We start from the raw sequence: 18,921 nt of genomic DNA on the forward strand, positions 1-18,921 counted from the left end.
TGCGTGTTTTGTTTTTTTGCCCTAACACTACACAGCTGATTCAAATAACCAACTCATTATCAATCCTGGATTATTTGAATCAGCTGTGTAGTGCTATGGAAAAAAACAAGAATGTGCACCCAGGGGGAACCCCAGAACTGAGTTTGAGAAACCCTGGTTTACAGGTATGCCAGACCAATTTTACATTGTGTTAAACTAATCTCACCTATAGGCCTACAGTAGAAAGTGTTACTGGGTATTTACACCTCAGTGCCCCATAAAATAACACCATATATAAATTCTACAGACCATGGTGAGTTATCCCAACCCCACTTTTACTTTGGCACATAGAATAGTTTTCTCTCTATAAACCAATATGTAATTTGTATGCCTTTAGTGTATTGCATTGGGACCAATGGATTGAGTGGAATAGAGTGTTTCTGGGCATATAGAAATTACACTCATATATAGATATATATTCTACAGACACTAGTGAGTAATCGCCACCCCACCTTTACGTCGGCATCTAGAATAGTTCTCTCTATAAACCAATATGTATTTCATATACAATGCATTGTATCGGGGGGGTTTATTTGACATTTGAACATCTTTTAAAACCGACATTTAATACAAATATCACTTAAATATAAACAAATTGACTCATTATATTTCATATATCATGAATAAATACAGGTTAATGACACTTTTCTACTATTACGTAGGGAACTTTTATTTAGAACGTTTCGTAAATTTCGTGACCCGGAAATAATTGGTTTTTGTGTTGCTGACGAGAGGCTGGTAGTACAGAAGAAGAAACTGCAGCTACAGAGCTAGTCAACTACTGCTTTTAGGCCACTATTTATGTTGAATCACATAGCGTCAAACTTAGTCGTTGTCGATATTTGAAGTGAACGTGATTCAATATATCCAATATACATCGCATGAGACTGTATTTATCGACTTTTAGTGCTCGCGAGCCAGTCGTTCAAAAATGTCGAGTCGCCTTGCGTTCCAGACACAGCTAGCTTCCATTATGGAGGTATTGGCCAATGCAGCCGTGGCAGAAATCTGTAAACTAGTAGACGACGATTATGCGGTTGTAAGTTTGCAAATGTCACAATGCCAAAGGGAGAATAAAGGTTTGAAGCGAAAGCTGAATCTTCTCGAGTTGAAGATGGCCCGTGGTTACGCCGAACGAAGACTACGGGAAAGCGCAATGAACAGCCGTCCCAACAGCAGAGTTCATATCAACACCAATGAGAAATTCAGAGGGTCGTCTTCATCAACTGGTAAGAAGACTGTAATGCCATATCTGATCTGATACTAGTTTATTTGATTACCCTGCTGATAAAGTAAAAAAAACACCCCTGGAAAATAAGTCTGGGTGACATGGCCAAAATGTCATAATACGTTATTTTATTTGACGGTATGACGATATTTGACGGTTCTGAATAATACAAGTTCTAAATATACTTTCTGGGAGGTACATAAAAAAACATGTTTTTAATGGACTTTGTCCATTCTTATTGTTTTATACTGTTAAATCAAACTTTAGCCAAAAATAATAGAAGGACAACTGATAGTAAAGTAGTCATTTTTGTTGAACATTTACATAGGAATCAAAGTCCTATTTTGTAGCCTCAAACGCTGGTACTCGACCAATTGTTTCCATCTGTATAGTTATTTTTTAATTTCCAGCATTTTAATCAATTCATTTCCTGCACCAACTTATAATTGTGTAACGTTTCTTGTCTTCGTATGCCTCTATTTTGTGAAACAGTAAATTCATGTGCACTCAAATCAAAACGTGTTTGTTTTCCAGACCTCAATGTGTCTTCTGATGGGATTTAAGCATTGACATGGACTCAGAACATCAATTTTCGTTGTAAAAAAATCAAACCAGGGGGGGAAAAATTCTGAATTCGGGAAAATACAAAAGATAGTTTCTTAGGCCTTATTGCTTAAATAAACAACTGAGGGTCTGTGGTATATGGTATATTCGTTCCTGTGGAATACGGTCTGAGATATCACAGCTTTCAGCCAATCAGCATTCAGGGCTAAAAAAAGGTTGGAGACCACCGGGCTTACCCTTTTCCTAACCTTAACCTAATTCTCCTAACCTGCTGGGTAAGTTCTCCTAGAAATGTTGACAAGCTGTATCCCTTCTAGACAAAACTCTTGTCCACCCGTAGTTGTTGACTTGTTGTGCTAGTTAGTTAGCTAGCAGTTTTCAGTTGTTATCCATTTTTTATCGCCAGTTAGAAAATTGCTGATTGCCATAATTTTTTTAGTCATTACTAAATTATTTAATGTAACAAATAAAACATTAAAATAGCATTATAGAAGTTAGTCAACATTTTTTACATTTTACTGCCCAGCCCGACTGGAAAACAATCAACTTGTGATATTGAAACCCCCTCTCATTGGGGCAACATATAGAGTCTTTGGGGCCACCTACACGGAGTGTACAAAACAGGAAGCTGAATTCACTGTCATGTTCGTGGAACCATTACTGGACGATCTTATTCTTGTGGTATGGGGCATTATCCTGCTGGGAAAAAATATTCCCAGATGGATACACTGCTGCAATGAAGGGATGCACCTGATTGGCAACGATGTTCAGATATCCTGTGGCATTCAAACGTTGCTACGATTTTATCAAGGGACCCAATGTGTGCCATGAAAACACACCCCACACTATCACACCACCACCACCAGTCTGCAATGTTGACACACGGGTATGATGGATGCATGAACTCGTGTTTTTTTTTTCATACCCTAGTCCTCTCGTCAATGTAAAGCAGCAGGAACCCGGGATTCATCCGACCAGGCAATGTTCTTCCACTTCTCTAGTGTCCAGTGTTTTCGTTCCTTAGCCCACTGCAACCACAGTTTCTTGTATTTTGCTGAGAGAAGTGGAACTCTATAAGGTCGTCAGCTGCCATACCCTATTCGTGTCACGGACCAACGAGTTGCGCAGTCTTTTATCGGTCTTTGGGCACCGATGTTGTAGTGGACTGTCAGTTGACTAACTGTAGCCCGTCTGTTTCTCTGCACAATTTGTGTCAGCCTCCTTTATCTTTGACCACTGGCCTGCCGTTGGCTGGATGTCCTTTGGGTGGTGGACCATTCTTGACACACACGGGAAACTGTTGAGTGTGGAAAAACCCAGCAATGTTGCAGTTCTTGACACACTCAAGTCGTTGCTCCTGGCACCTGCTACCACACCCCATTAAAGGCACTTCAATATTTTGTCTTGCCCATTCATCCTCTGAGTGGCACATATACACAATCCATGTCTCAATTGTCTGAAGGCTTATAAAAATCATTTTTTAACCGGTCTCCTTACCTTCATCTACACTGATTGAAGTGGATTTAACAAGAGTCATCAATTAGGGATTATAGCTTTCACCTGGATTCACCTGGTCAGTCTGTCATGGAAAGAGCATGTTCCTAATGTTTTGTACACTCACTGTATACAGTCATTGGGACCCACCTTTGTTTTGGTCATTAAAATCTGACTAAGCACATCTAGGCCAATGTGACCTCGAGTCAACCTGCAATGTTTTTACAAGTAAGTTTAAAAAATACAAACTTTTTTTTATCGTAGGTGGTGTCTACGACATACAGCTTGATCCCATGGGGATGTGGTCAGGAGGCCCTGGAGCCAATAATGATCACAACAGTTCCCAGATGCATCCCAACCCCATCCGAGACAAGGTGAGTTCAAGAAACCTATCCTGTAATACTGGTTGTCAATGTCTTACACAGTTCAAGAAAACAAATATGCTTGGTGGCTAACTGTTATATTCCATTATAGCATAGTCCTACAGTACACAATGGCCCATTTGAACCATTTTGAGCACTTGGCAGCATCAGTCACCAGTAGGTCATTATCAACCATGTTGTGGTGTATATTTACGCGGTTAATTCCCGACTTTTCGATCTTCTAGTCGCCAGATCTGCAGCTTGTGGAGCCTGAGTCTCTGCTGGTCAAAGAGGAGAGGATGGAGGATCCCCTTGGAGACACAGAGGCAGACGACATACCACTGATTGGAGAGGATGGTGAGTGTGTTAGTCCGTCTCAACTTTGGTTGCTGTGTTGCAGATACTTACTCACCCCATACATTTGATCAACATCAAGGCTCCATTCTCACACTACTCAACCTGGCCATACCTTTAACTTGATTTAAACATTAACCTGCTTTCATTCCCTTCCTCTCTCTTCCAGGACTGGTGGAGTGTGGACCTCGTGGAGGCGGCGGTAGAACCGGCCCTGGGGACACCACATCCCATCCACCTGCTTCAGCCCACGGCCCAGAGCAGGTCAGCCAACCTCAGCACCCCGAGCAGCAGCAGCAGGGCCCCAGGAACAGGCACCGTGTGGAGGTCAGTGGCTCGGCACCTCTCCTTAAGTCTGACAGTGAACCCCAACACGCAGGACTGCTGCACCAACCCCACCCTGCTGAGCTTGATATGTACAGTGGTGATGACGACAGAGGGGATGGTCTGGGGCCGCTTGTGTCGTTCTTTAATGAGAGCAGCCAGGCAGAGACGCCTGGGGCCGGGCAGCCATCTTGTTCTTACAGCACAGTCGCCGAGGCCGCCGCGTCGTTTCAGTCCGGGCACCGCCGTCCACTTCCTGCTTCGGTCACCATCCACCGCCATCTCCCGGGGAACCGAGAGGAGGTTCTGAACATTGACTCTGAGGAGGAGGAGGAAGGGAAGGCGCCTCTGGAGAAGTGGGGCCACGACAGTGGAATGTCTGCAAGGTTTGGGGGAGGAGGCAGGTTCCAGGGTAACCATGGCAACATGGCCGCCCCGTCACAATCTCGCTCCATCAGTGACATTGCGATGCCGTCGACTTCTGACGCGAACGGGTGGGCACACGGAGGCGGGGGCAGAAACACTGGCAGCGGCAACACTGGCTTCCCCCTGACGAGGGACGGCAAGGTCCCCCACAGGACCAGTGCCCGGGAGAAACTGTTCATCTGCAACTTCTGCGGAAAGGCGTTCAACCGGCCCAAGAAAGTAGAGATCCACCTGAGGACCCACACTGGGGAGAGGCCGTTCAGATGCAACACCTGTGGGAAGATGTTCTCCGAGGCTGGCAACCTGAAGAAGCACCAGAGGGTCCATACAGGGGAGAAACCCTTCCACTGTGAGCTCTGTGGGAAAGGATTCGCCTGGATACGCAACCTCAAGACCCACCACGAGAGGAACCATCCAGACGTATATCCCCCAGACATGAGCCCTAGTTTTATCCAACCTGCACTACTGCCCACTCATATGGTCAAGTGCCACAAAGAAGAACATAGGAAAATTACGGTTGGCCCAGAACAGTGCAGCACGGCTGGCCCTTAAATGTACACTGAGGGCTAATATCAAAAACATGCATGTCAATCTCTACTGGCTCAAAGTAGAGAGATTTACTGCATCACTACTTATCTTTGTGAGCGGTATTGACATGTTGAAAGCACCAAACTATCCATTCAGACAGTTAACACAGCACAGACACGCATACATACACCAAAAGACATGCCACCAGGGGTCTCTTCACAGTCCCCAAGTCCAGAACACACTCTGGGAAATGCTCAGTACTACATAGATGGAACTCTCTTCCACATCAAGTAACTCAAGCGAGCAGTAAAATCTGATTTAAAAAAAACAAACAAAACAAATAAAACGGATGAAACAACACCTTATGGCACAACGCAGACTGTGAAGAGACGAGCGCATATGCTAACACACGCACTCTACTCAGACATGCATTGTAATATTGTAGATGTGTTGTTATATTTTGTGATTTTAATTGTTTTAATCCTGTTTGTCCCCCCCCTGGGCAGCAGCTAGTGGAGATCCTAATAAATACAAATATAAATTATCTTCACCTCGAGTGGGGCAGGGGCCCTAACTTACTCATTTAGTTTTTCTTACTCATTAAGCGAATCAAGTTTCCGCTGTGTTTTAGAAACCAGCCTAATGTTTCTAGCCAGGAGGATTCAACCTTATGAATAATTTGACAAACTAACAAACTTAACACTGCTCTCGGGTCAGTCATCATGAACTCATGATGGGGGCCCCGATAGATGGGTACGCGTGGAAATGTTCCTGGGTATGATGTACATACGACATTTCATATCAGTGGACTAAGGAAGGGTGAGTATCTGACCCAAAATAATCTACCGATTATTTGTGGTAAATGTCAACCTTAAAGAGTAAATCTGGATTGGATGATGCTGGTTAGCTTTGTGTACATATCTAAAATTGTACTGTATATCTAACACTAAAGGGGATTTTTGACATTGGACAAATTCACTTTGTAAATAAGTTATTTAATGCCAGTTTATGAATGAGTGGCAGTTTTACTATAACAATCTTTCCCCTTAAGAGTCAACATGTATTACAATGCCTCTTCTATGTTTTTCTACATATGGAACTATTATGAATAAAATGCATTCCTTACACTGAGGTTTCTGTCATTATTGAAATGAATAGGCAATAGTGGTTTATATGGAGGACAAAGGAAAGCTGAATGGATTCAAACGATTGACCAATAAGAAAAGCTGTACTGGAGCTGCTTGAAAGTGTGACACAGAAACATCTCCCACCACTTGCAAGAACACTCATAAATAGTTAATATTTGTTTAATCCATATTGAGCAAGACACGTTTGTTAATCTTCCAATAAATTCTTAATGTCACTTAATATTTGTTAAATAAATTATATCAAATCACTCAAACCCATAAGGTCACTATAACCACAATAGTTAATTGGAGAGGTCCAATATTAAAAAGGCTCTGAGTAACAGACATCCATTTACTAATCAGATGATGCAACAAGATAAATATCAAACATCTATAGCTACATAAAATACTTGTTGCATACATGTAAGATGTACACAATTTATAATCATTGGTCCATAGATTTAGTCCAGTCATACAGTGTGTGATTTAGAACTGAATACGATTCATTGCATAACAGTAATTGTTATATCTAATTCCTGGTCCGTCCCTGTGTTTCCAGTCTGCAGCGGTGGAGGACAGAGACCCTGACATCCTGCTGATCAAGGTGGAGGATCTGGACCCACGGGGTGGAGGACTCAGCATCCAGGAGGGTGAGTGGAGACTACAGGGGTGGAGGGCTGGGTGCGGTGATGGTGGGTAGTGGTGCTAACAGCAGGACTTGGTAATCAAGGGGTTAGACCAATGACACAAGGCTACTTAGATCCCATGTAAAGACTATGCTGTTGCATCCATCCCTGCCTGTTCCAGAGCATAACGCTTTGAAAACATGTTGTCATGGCATTGACATTCCCCAAGTTTAGGTCCATCGTGAGATCTCCCATTGATTTCAACAACAGCCAGTGGTGTGATTGTGACACTGTGTTCTCTTCTCAAGGGCCGGAGGAGTCCAGCAGAGACTACAGAGGAGGAGCATTACCCCTGGAGGCCACCCACAACTCACCCCCAGACCACACCCACCACCACCCCGGGACGACCAGGCACCACACCACGGAGGTCAGCTATGGCCGTGTGTCGTACGAGAACCATCCCCTTCCGCTGTGGACGAATGGGGGCAGTGGTGGTTGTGGTGACGCTAGTGTCCCAGGACCGTCCTCCCTCAACCTGTCCTACCCAGCAGGCCCAGGCATGCTGATCATGGGAGGGAGGATGGGGCCTGCTGGCTCTGAGATAGGTCAGCACAGGGGTTTCACTGTAGAAAGCTCCGGAAGCTTTTCAGGTTCTATGGGTTCTAGAGAGGGGTCAGACATGGCTGGTTATGATGTCGGAATGGGGGGGTCGGACGGGGCACAGGGAGGTCAGGAGACGTACAAATGCGGTAGGAAGAAAGTGGTAAGAAAGAAGGCATACCTCTGCAAGTTCTGCGGTAAAGGGTTCTCCTCCCCGGCTAATCTAGAACCGCACCTTAGAACCCACACGGGCGAGAGGCCGTTTGGGTGCATGGTGTGCGGGAAGCACTTCTCTCAGTACTGGAACCTTAAGATCCACAAGAACGTTCACACGGGGGAGAGGCCATACGCCTGCCCGCTCTGTGGGGAACGCTTTGCCGACCCTAGCAACCTAAAGAAACACCAGAAACGACATCATCCTCAGCAGTAGTACGACAGGGGAGAGAAAAAAAATAACCTTTACTACAACACCATCTTCATCAATACTAGTACTAGATGTGACCGGGATATTATATCAACCATCTATTTCAATATGAGGATGACCAGGTTTTTTTCCCTGAAAACTCAGATGGTTATAGATTTTAACTAGGGCCAGGAGTTGTCCCTGATCACATGACAACTGATGGTTATAGGATAAAAATAGGACCCAGAGTTTTTCCTCTGGTCAGGTCACATGATCAGGATCAACTCTTGGCCGTTAATATAGACACTTAGTATTAGTAAAGGGGCCTAGGGAAGGGTTGTTAGTGAAATTTCTCGTGGACAGATGCTCGAGCGTCTGAAGCAATTATGTAATATTTTAATTCTGGGTGTCAGAGATTAGTGTAGTTAGGGTAATTTTGTCTTTTCTTTCTTATCTGATCAAGACAGTCCTTTTGGTAATTTGATTATTTTTTCCCGGGAGTCCTATAGCTGGTGATGGTAATAGGCATATTTACAGTTGAAGTCGGAAGTTTACATACGTAGGAGTCATTAAAACTACATTGTTCAACCACTCCACAAATTTCTTGTTAACAAACTATAGTTTTGGCAAGTCGGTTGGGACATCTACTTTGTGCATGACACAAGTCATTTTTCCAACAATTGTTTACAGATTATTTCACTATCACAATTCCAGTGGGTCAGAAGTTTACATAAAGGCACAGTTGACTGTGCCTTTAAACAGCTTGGAAAATTCCAGAAAATGATGTCATGGCTTTAGAAGCTTCTGATAGGCTAATTGACATCATTTTAGTCAATTGGAGGTGTACCTGTGGATGTATTTCAAGACCTACCTTCAAGCTCTTTGCTTGACATCATGGGAAAATCAAAAGAAATAAGCCAAGACCTCAGGAAAAAAAAATTGTAGACCTCCACAAGTCAGGTTCATCCTTGGGAGCAATTTCCAAATGTCTGAAGGTACCACGTTCATCTGTACAAGCAATAGTACGCAAGTATAAACACCATGGGACCAGGCAGCTGTCATACCGCTCAGGAAGGAGACACGTTCTGTCTCCTAGAGATGAACGTACTTTGGTGCGAAAGTGCAAATCAATCCCAGAACAACAGCAAAGGACCTTGTGAAGATGCTGGAGGAAACGGGTACAAAAGTATCTATATCCACAGTAAAACAAGACATATATCGACATAACTTGAAAGGCCTCTCAGCAAAGAAGAAGCCACTACTCCGAAACCGCCATAAAAAAGCCAGACTACGGTTTGCAACTGCACATGGGGACAAAGATTTTACTTTTTGGAGAAATGTCCTCTGGTCTGATGAAACAAAAATAGAACTGTTTGGCCATAATGACCATCGTTATGTTTGGAGGAAAAAGGGGGAGGCTTGCAAGCGGAGATCACCATCCCAACCGTGAAGCACAGGGGTGCCAGCATCCTATTGTGTGGGTGCTTTGCTGCAGGAGGGACTGGTGCACTTCACAAAATAGATGGCATCATGAGGAGGGACAATTATGTTGAGATATTGAAGCAACATCTCAAGACATCAGTCAGGAAGTTTAAGCTTGGTCGCAAATGGGTCTTCCAAATGGACAATGACCCCAAGCATACTCTCAATGTTGTGGCAAAATCGCTTAAGGACAACAAAGTCAAGGTATTGGAGTGGCCATCACAAAGCACTGACCACAATCCTATAGAAAATGTGTGGGCAGAACTGAAAAAGCATGTGCGAGCAAGGAGGCCTACTAACCTGAGTCAGTTACATCAGCTCTGTCAGGAGGAATGGGCCAAAATTCACCCAACTTATTGTGGGAAGCTTGTGGAAGGCTACCCGAAACGTTAGACCCAAGTTAAACAATTTAAAGGCAATGCTACCAAATACTAATTGAGTGTATGTAAACTTCTGACCCACTGGGAATGTGATGAAGAAATAAAAGCTGAAATAAATAATTATCTCTACTATTATTATGACATGTCACATTCTTTATAATAAAGTGGCGATCCTAACTGAACTAAGACAGGAAATTTTTACTAGGATTCAATTCAGGAATTGTGAAAAACTGAGTTTAAATGTATTTGGCTAAGGTGTATGTTAACGTCTGATTCAACTGTATTTGTTTTCTACTCACAAAGCTGTATGAAAATTATATGTGGTGAGAATAGTTCATGTTTGATTCCCCTTGTAACACCAAGGTAGAGGTTCAGCATACACCAAAAACCAGTAAATGGGTTGAAGTAACCATATTTGTTAGCAGTAAACATGTAAATATCTTGTTAGGTGATGGTACACATTTTTGGGTGGAGTCCAAAATGCTCTACGCTTGTAGGGATAAGTCTATTGTGTCACAATTCTGTGAAACTTTGATCGATGTCCTTATCTTGTAATGTTAAAAGAAGATTAAAGTGTTTTTTTGCAAAAACAATGAATGAATTAATGTGGTTATTAACATTACATTACTCCATCACAGGACATTCAATTTCCTCAACTGTGACACAATATCAATATCTTAAAGAGCATTCATCACATCCACAATATTTGCCTAAAATGGAAATCAAATAATTACTACTTAGACTTTCTCCGGTATTTTTGTATACTTTTTAGCCAGTAGTTCTGAAAGTAGCACCCACGAGCTAAAAGTGGTCCCGGGACAATTGAGTTCTACATCACAAATGTGCATGTGTGTACACCCATGTCATTGCTCTCTTAGCTTTACTTTGTGTGCGTCTCGCTAGCTGTCACTCAAATGGCTATGGGCAGAATCTTATTGGTTGAATTTCAAATTGCTTGGGGGCTGGCCCACGTGGGGGTAAATGTAGGGAAAATGGCGCCACCCAGCTTCCAGAAAACGGCCGCTTTCAAACTAGGGATTTTGTGGATAATTGAGGTAAAATAGTAATTCTGCTCATAGATTATGCATGTATGAACTACACATTGACACATCCAGCCCAAAGCGGAAGGTTAAAAAAATACTATGTACCCGCCAGTACCAGATCATGTCTTTAACAAATTTACTCATTATAATGCATTATTATTTATTGCCACTGAAGTCAAAATGGTGAATTTGACTTTCCTAAATATATGTTTGCTTTACAGTACGCTGAGTATACAACACATTAGGAACAGCAGCTCTTTCCATGACAGACTGACCAGGTGAAGGCTATGATCCCTTATTGTTGACACCTGTCAAATCCACTTCCATCAGTGTAGCTGAAGGGGAGGAGACAGGTTAAATAATTATTTTTATGCCTTGAGATAATTGAGACATGGATTGTGTATGTATGTCATTCAGAGGGTGATGTCACAGGAATGGAAATCTGATCATCATTACCAATCAGGCTCATCCATTCATGGCAGCAATGCATCCATCTGCGAATTGCCACAGGGCTAAGATTGTCCAGGAATGGTTCCACGAACATGACAGTGAATTCAGCTTACTGCAGTGGCCTGCCCAGTCACCAGATCTCAATCCAAGTGAGGATCTGTGGGATGAGATGGAACGAGCTATTCAGAGTAGAGATCCACTACCAGCCAACTTGACACAACTGTGGGAAGTATTGAGTCAACATGGGCCAGCATCCTTGTGGAATGCTTTCCACACCTTGTAGAGTCCATGCCTTGATACATTGAGGTTGTTCTGAAGGCAAAAGGTGGTGCAACAGAATATTACAGTAACACCTCTAAATCAAATCCAATTGTATTGCTCTGGTACACATATTTAGCAGAAGTTATCCTGGGTGTAGCGAAATGCTTATGTTTCTAGCTCCAACAGTATAGTAATTTCTAACAATACAAAACAAATCATGTAAAATTCCCCAAAAGAAAGAGATTAAGAAATATAGAAATATTAGAACGAGTAATGTCAGAGTCCGGAATATAAATCTATATGTATATGATGGTGTGTATAGACATTATGGACAGTATATGAATAGAAAAGGTGTGTACAGCAGTTATATAGGATGAGCCTTGACTAGAATATAGTATATACATATGAAAGTGGGTAAACCAGTATGTAAACATGATTAAAGTGACCAGTATTCAATGACTATGTACATAGGGCAGCAGTCTCTAAGGTGCAGGGTAGAGTACTGTGTGGTAGCCGGCTAGTTACAGTGACTAAGGTTCAGGGCAGGGTACTGGGCGAAGGCCGGTTAGTGGTGACTATTTAACAGTCTGATGACCTGGAGAAACAGTGGCTTGCGAAAGTACCCCCCCCGGAATTAAAATACATTTTGGGGGGGTTGTATCATTTGATTTATCCGACATGCCTACCACTTTGAAGATGCAAAATATTTTTTTATTGTGGAACAAACAAGAAATAAGACAAAATAATTGAAAACTTGAGCGTGCATAACTATTCACCCCCCAAAGTCAATACTTTGTAGAGCCACCTTTTGCAGCAATTGCAGCTGCAAGTCTCTTGTGGTATGTCTCTATAAGCTTGGCACATCTAGCCACTGGGATTTTAGCCCATTCTTCAAGGCAAAACTGCTCCAGCTCCTTCAAGTTGGATGGGTTCCGCTGGTGTACAGCAATCTTTAAGTCATTCCACAGATTCTCAATTGGATTGAGTTCTAGGCTTTGCCTAGGCCATTCCAAGACATTTAAATGTTTCCCCTTAAACCACTCGATTGTTGCTTTAGCAGTATGCTTAGGGTCATTGTCCTGCTGGAAGGTGAACCTCCGTCCCAGTCTCAAATCTCTGGAAGACTGAAATAGGTTTCCCTCAAGAATTTCCATGTATTTAATGCCATCCATCAGTCCTTCAAATCTGACCAGTTTTCCAATCCCTGCCGATGAAAAACATCCCCACAGCATGATGCTGCCACCACCATGCTTCACTGTGGGGATGGTGTTTTCGGTGTGATGAGAGGTGTTGGGTTTTGCGCCAGATGTAGTGCTTTCCTTGATGTCCAAAAAACTCAATTTTTGTCTCCACTGACCCAGAGTACCTTCCATATGTTTGAGTCTCCCACATGCCTTTTAGCGAACACCAAACGTGTTTGCTTATTTTTTCTTTAAGCACTGACTTTTTTTCTGGCCACTCTTCCGTAAAGCCCAGCTCTGTGGAGTGTATGGCTTAAAGTGGTCCTATGGACAGATACTCCAATCTCCGCTGTGAAGCTTTGCAGCTCCTTCAGGGTTATCTTTGGTCTCTTTGTTGCCTCTCTGATCAATACCCTCCTTGCCTGGTCTGTGAGTTTTGGTGGGCGGCCCTCTCATGGCAAGTTTGTTGTGGTGCCATATTCTTTCAATTTGAAAAAAATATGGATTTAATGGTGCTCCGTGCGATGTTCAAAGTTTCTGATATTTTTTTTATAACACAACCCTGATCTGTGTACTTCTCCACAACTTTGTCCCTGACCTGTTTGGAGTGCTTATTGGTCTTCATGGCGCCAATTGCTTGGTGGTGCCCCTTGCTTAGTGGTGTTGCAGACTCTGGGGCCTTTCAGAACAGGTGTATATATATTGAGACCATGTGAAAGATCATGTGACACTTAGATTGCACACGGGTAGACTTTATTTAACTAATTATGTGACTGCTGAATGTTACAGGTTGTAATGCAAATTACAGGTTGTAATACAACAGAATAGGAAAAACCCCAAGGGGGAGGAATAATTTTGCAAGGCACTGTAGAAGCTGTTTTTCAGTCTCGGTCCCAACTATGATGCACGTGTACTGTCTCCGCCATCTAGATGGTAGTGGGGTGAACAGGCCGTGGCTTGGGTGGCTGAGGTCCTTGATGATCTTCTTGGCCTTCCTGTGACACCGTGTGCTGTAGATGTCCTGGAGGGCAGGCAGTGTGCCCTCGGTGATGCATTGGACTGATCGCTATCTATCTAGTGTTTAGTTAATCTCATAGGCTCTTTCTCCTCTCTTCTTCCTTAGCCTGCAGCTCCTGAATCAACTCCATCAACACTAAGACTGGGACAGAACCTGGGAAGTATCACAGCAACAGGAGGACCTGACCTGGCAGCAGAATGTAAGTGGAGAATGAAAATAAACCAGGAATGCATGACAACCGTGTCGGCGCCCACCAGACAGTGTCACTGAGCTACTCACTTATATTAGTTTACTAAAAGCTATTTTCTTAATGAGGGAAACGAGGCCAGTTCTGACCCCTGTTAAGTTGAATGCACTAACTGTAAGTCGCCTTGGATAAGAGTGTCTGCTAAATCAGGGTCCTGATCAGGGTCCCTTGGGTGCACTTGGTTTTCTCCTAGCACTACACAGCTGTTTCAAATAGTCAACGCTTGACGATGAGTTGGTTATTTGAATCAAGGGCAAAAACCAGAACGTGCATTCGGGGTTTGGGTGAGTTTGGGAAACCATTCCTCAAATGTACATGTAAAAGGCTTCTCTAGCTTATCATCCTTTACCATGTCTTTAAACTCAGATTGAGCGTCTGAACTAGTATTTAAAATAAACATGCACCTTTTCTATGATCCTTATCCAGGTACTGGGGAGTCCTCAAGACCCACACTTCCCGCCCCTGCCTCACAAAAATGTATTGGAACCACCAGTCCCGCAGCGAGCCTAGGTAATAAAGCCAATATGCCCAAGGGAGCGCCAGACAACACAACTCCAACCCAGACCACACAGCAGCTCAGCAAGCAGAAAGCAGCCAACACGCTAGGCTCTGAGTACTCAATGTTTGAGCTGGAGACCTTCTTCACGCGCTGGGCCCCAGACACATCGGCATCAACATCGCCCTCCGGTGGTCCCTCGTGCTCCTACACCGACAACACTACAGACACAGACCCAGACTGCCTCATAGTCGACCCAGAGCCTCAGCCCCAGCTCCCCTCAGCGACTGTCAGGCCCCCAGGGGAGGGTGTGCCTTTCTCTGGGCATCAGGGAGTACAAACAGCCACTCTGGGTGTGGGTGGGGGCATCCAGGGGCATCCCACATGGAGCAGGGCAGCCATTTTGAGAGCATCTCAACAAGCACATCAGCGGCAGCTTCAACGACGCCTCAGAGCACAGCAGCTACAACAGACTCCCCTAGAAAACCCAACTACCTCCACCACCAACAGTACAAGTACCGGTATGTCTTCCCAATCCCTTCACTCCCTGGTAGGTCTACCGCCAGGGAGAGGGGCCACGGCCAAAGGCTTTGCCCACATCGAGGTGACCCTGGCTGGGCAGCAGGCAGCCCAGCTGGCCCAGCAGCACTGTGATGCGGCCGGAAGGAGAAAGAGCTACGTGTGCCGAGCCTGCGGTAAGGCCTTCACCGGTCAGTCCAACCTGGAGGCTCACCAGAGGGTACACACAGGGGAGAAGCCGTTCAGGTGTGCCACCTGTGGGAAGATGTTCTCCGAGGCTGGCAACCTGAAGAAGCACCAGAGGGTCCATACGGGGGAGAAACCCTTTGCCTGTAGCCACTGTGGGAAGCGCTTCGCCTGGATATGCAACCTCAAGACGCACCAGCAGTCAGTCTGTGGAGATGGAGGAGGAGGGGTGTGAGGCATATGATTAGAATCAGTAGACTGGATGGACATGGTTATAAAATCTACAATAGAATATTGCTGACACAGACATCAATGGGAATTCCTTTTAATTGTAATAATGTGAGACGACAATCCCCCAAACCTCCAAAACAAACACTACAATATAAAGGAAATGTAGAAGGGATTAGCGGAAAGTTGTCTTTACAGGTGACACTTTTTCCCTTTGTTCAGATCGTTGTTACAGTAGTTAAAGTAAGGGGCTTGTAATTGTATGGCCGACACACTATGTTAGGCGATTATTAGATAAAGTATCTTTATTTGAAACTGAAATGTGGAATTAATATCGAATATCATGTGCATATTATATGAACAAATGTGTTCCAAGACATGTATTTTTTATATTATTAGGGTAGACCTTTTTTTTTATTTGCAAGATTTAACATGTACTAAATATGTGTCAATCATGCAATAGCAAGTAATGTGGCCATAGAGAGTGACATCAAAATAAACATATTTTCTTAACACAATAAGGTAGGAATTGGTACCAAATATTCACATCGAAAATGAACTAATCTGTTATTTTGTGAGACCAGCAGGTTGGTTTGAAAACCAGTTTTTGTTAGTGGGTCTACAGTCATTGTGTAATATTAAATGCCACCGGAATGTGGCAACGCGCCACAACGAATTAAATTTGCTTTCAATTTACTACTTTCAATTTACCCACCATCCTTTCAAAATTCGCTGCAAATACGTATGTTGAAAGGCCCGGCTAGCTCAGTCGGTAGAGCATGAGACTCTTAATCTCAGGGTCGTGGGTTCGAGCCCCACGTTGGGCGCTATTTTTTCATTTAACCTTTGGAACATCATTGTAATCTTACCATTTGGCATTAACGGGTGGAAGTGTGTTATGTAACGACTCATTTTGTTTGTAATACATTCATCGTAGAAAATAAACGCCAGTGGGCGTGGCGTTCGGCCGGAGCGATGTGGATACTAGCATGTCAGGTAGCTAGGTTCAATACAGACATTTTTCTATCGATTGCCTTACAAATATCATTAATATAACGTACGATGTATAAATACACCACAATTACATGATGGTGAAAATATTAGCAGAGGATGGTTTCGATCCAGCCACACCTGGGTAACCTTGCTAATGTATCAGGTGTAATATAAAATATTTGGGTTATGTGTACATCTGTAGGTCTATTCACATTGGTCAATTTTTGGTAAATTCTTCGCATTGGTGCTGTCTCTGGTTGGTTGTCGAGGTTCAATTGTTGGTACATGGTGAAAAAAACTAGCAGAGGATGGTTTCGATCCATCGACCTCTGGGTTATGGGCCCAGCACGCTTCCGCTGCGCCACTCTGCTCCGAGATTTTTAATGAAAGAATTCTGTTCATAAACCTGAGGGGGCGCACACATTACTTTTATTTCATTGCCATTTTCTTATTTTTTTGCATATTATTTGTTTTATTTATTTTTGTACCCATAATTTGTCATCAATACATTCATACACTTCCCTTTCACCCATTCAAAAACGATTTAGCTACCTTTTCAGAAGGTAAACATTTAACAATTTCTCTTGTTCCACACGTACAATGTGCATAATATATAATGCATACAATTATAAATCGGCTCTGATTTATCTCTGCATTTACGGGGTCTATTTATGCGTTCGAACATTAGTAACAAAGATTTTTATAACTAACTATTGTTTTAGCTGTGTTTACAATCTGCACGCGGTTAACAAGACTGAGAATGAAGAAAATAAGTAGTTCCCTGACCGGGAATCGAACCCGGGCCGCGGCGGTGAGAGCGCCGAATCCTAACCACTAGACCACCAGGGAAGGTTAAAATATGAAGTCTGTATGACTATTCATGTGTGTTACTTTCTCTGTACGACTAATGGTAGAGGATGTTTTCACAGTGAAGATGATCTTCACGTGAACCGGCATTAAACGTTTTGACCATGTGTTTTAAGACCCAAACGGCGTTCCATAATAATGTATATTACTTCGCTTCAACCCCACGGAGGTGTAGGAACGCCATGAAATTATTCTACTCAGTAGAACCAAGGTTACATCCGTAACCCAAAGTTCTCTTTTATTTTCGTAAAGGTCGCCAAACAACCTATGGGAGAGGCTGTACCAAAGAGGTCGTTCAGACAACAGAGTAGGAGAACTCACATTTTAACTTAGTCCAGATGAGTCCCTAGGATGTCGTTTTAACTATGGTATACAACCATATACACAAGCAAGCTGAAAGCTAGAACTTAGATGAGGCTTCAATAGCACCAAGAGTGGAAGGCCTTTGTATAGAACATCCATCTTACTGATTGTTGATAAGTATTGGTTATATGGGTTGAGAGAGCGTGCCATGTCCAACACCACAGATCCCACTGATGGTGTGGATGTAACAGGGTTATATTGGTGATTCCCCTTGCCACTTTATTGTTAAGCCAATGGGTTTTTGGTTTGAGTTTGTCTTGCCTTCACCTACTCAACATGGCATCTTATTGGCTGGTTTGCGCAACTTGCTTACAAGGGGGGATGTTCCAGTTAGAATCGTCCCAGTGAACAAGCACCAAACCAGCGGTAATTTGTTGGTTGCAAAGCACTGTACATCAAAAGTGATTTTTATACTCTCAAGTGATGATTTAAATGTACAATTTATATCAAATTGTTTGTAAATGTTATTCGAACATCACACATAAGATGCAGGGGGGTCCTATCAGAATAAATCTACATGACTGGTGCTACATGTTGGAGTTCCGTGTCAATGACTGATTGTACACAACGCAAGAAGAGTACTGTTACATGGACATAACATTGAGTCTGTAGTAGGGCTTGTTGTGGTGACCCTATTTATTATCTCAAAATGTAGTCCTCATTTAACAATGCTTACCCAGCTATGAAAGCCACGGAAGCAGACCTAAAGTAATTTATGTAATATATATTTTTTACAAGCAAAATGTTTATGCAAATTGCAATTCTAATATAGCATTGCCAATATGAACCTCTTTGACTTCTCAACCGCCTGGTAGAGCTCTGTAATTTCCTAATTAAACATATAGTTGAAAAAAAAAACTATATTGGAAGTTCTTATTAGAGTTGTTAGTAATAGGAATTGACAGTGAAATAATTTGTTCAACATGTTTTTCTAGTAGTGATAGTTAAAGGTTAAGATATGGTTTTGTTTTTGTGCAAACGCACAGGTGGATTGCCACAAACAGCTGTGCACGACCTAAAACATCTCTGCCCTTCTTACAACCCTGCCAGCTCTCTTTCTGGTAAACATCTTCAATTTATTGCAATTTCCAAGACACTGGAGAATGTAACCTACATCTATCTAGCTCCAGTC

At 43.0% G+C, this 18,921-nt stretch overlaps 1 protein-coding gene and 2 non-coding genes across 3 annotated transcripts; 2 read left to right on the forward strand and 1 right to left on the reverse strand.

Moving 5' to 3' along the window:
- Positions 1-768: 768 nt before the first annotated feature.
- On the forward strand, positions 769-16,262 carry LOC135506971 (Krueppel-like factor luna). Its single transcript, XM_064926413.1, has 8 exons — positions 769-1,268; positions 3,590-3,699; positions 3,933-4,044; positions 4,211-4,368; positions 7,006-7,096; positions 7,381-7,499; positions 13,996-14,089; positions 14,564-16,262. Exons 1-8 carry the CDS (start codon positions 971-973, stop codon positions 15,571-15,573), a joined length of 1,992 nt encoding a protein of 663 aa, XP_064782485.1. The 5' UTR covers positions 769-970; the 3' UTR covers positions 15,574-16,262.
- Positions 16,263-16,320: 58 nt separating this feature from the next.
- trnak-cuu (transfer RNA lysine (anticodon CUU)) lies at positions 16,321-16,393 on the forward strand. The gene has a single exon. It is a non-coding gene; the product is annotated as a tRNA-Lys (tRNA).
- Positions 16,394-17,336: 943 nt separating this feature from the next.
- On the reverse strand, positions 17,337-17,408 carry trnae-cuc (transfer RNA glutamic acid (anticodon CUC)). Its single transcript has one exon. It is a non-coding gene; the product is annotated as a tRNA-Glu (tRNA).
- Between the last annotated feature and the right edge of the window lie 1,513 nt (positions 17,409-18,921).

The sequence above is a fragment of the Oncorhynchus masou genome, chromosome 20 (genome assembly GCF_036934945.1).
Source record: "Oncorhynchus masou masou isolate Uvic2021 chromosome 20, UVic_Omas_1.1, whole genome shotgun sequence".
NCBI lineage: Eukaryota > Metazoa > Chordata > Actinopteri > Salmoniformes > Salmonidae > Oncorhynchus > Oncorhynchus masou.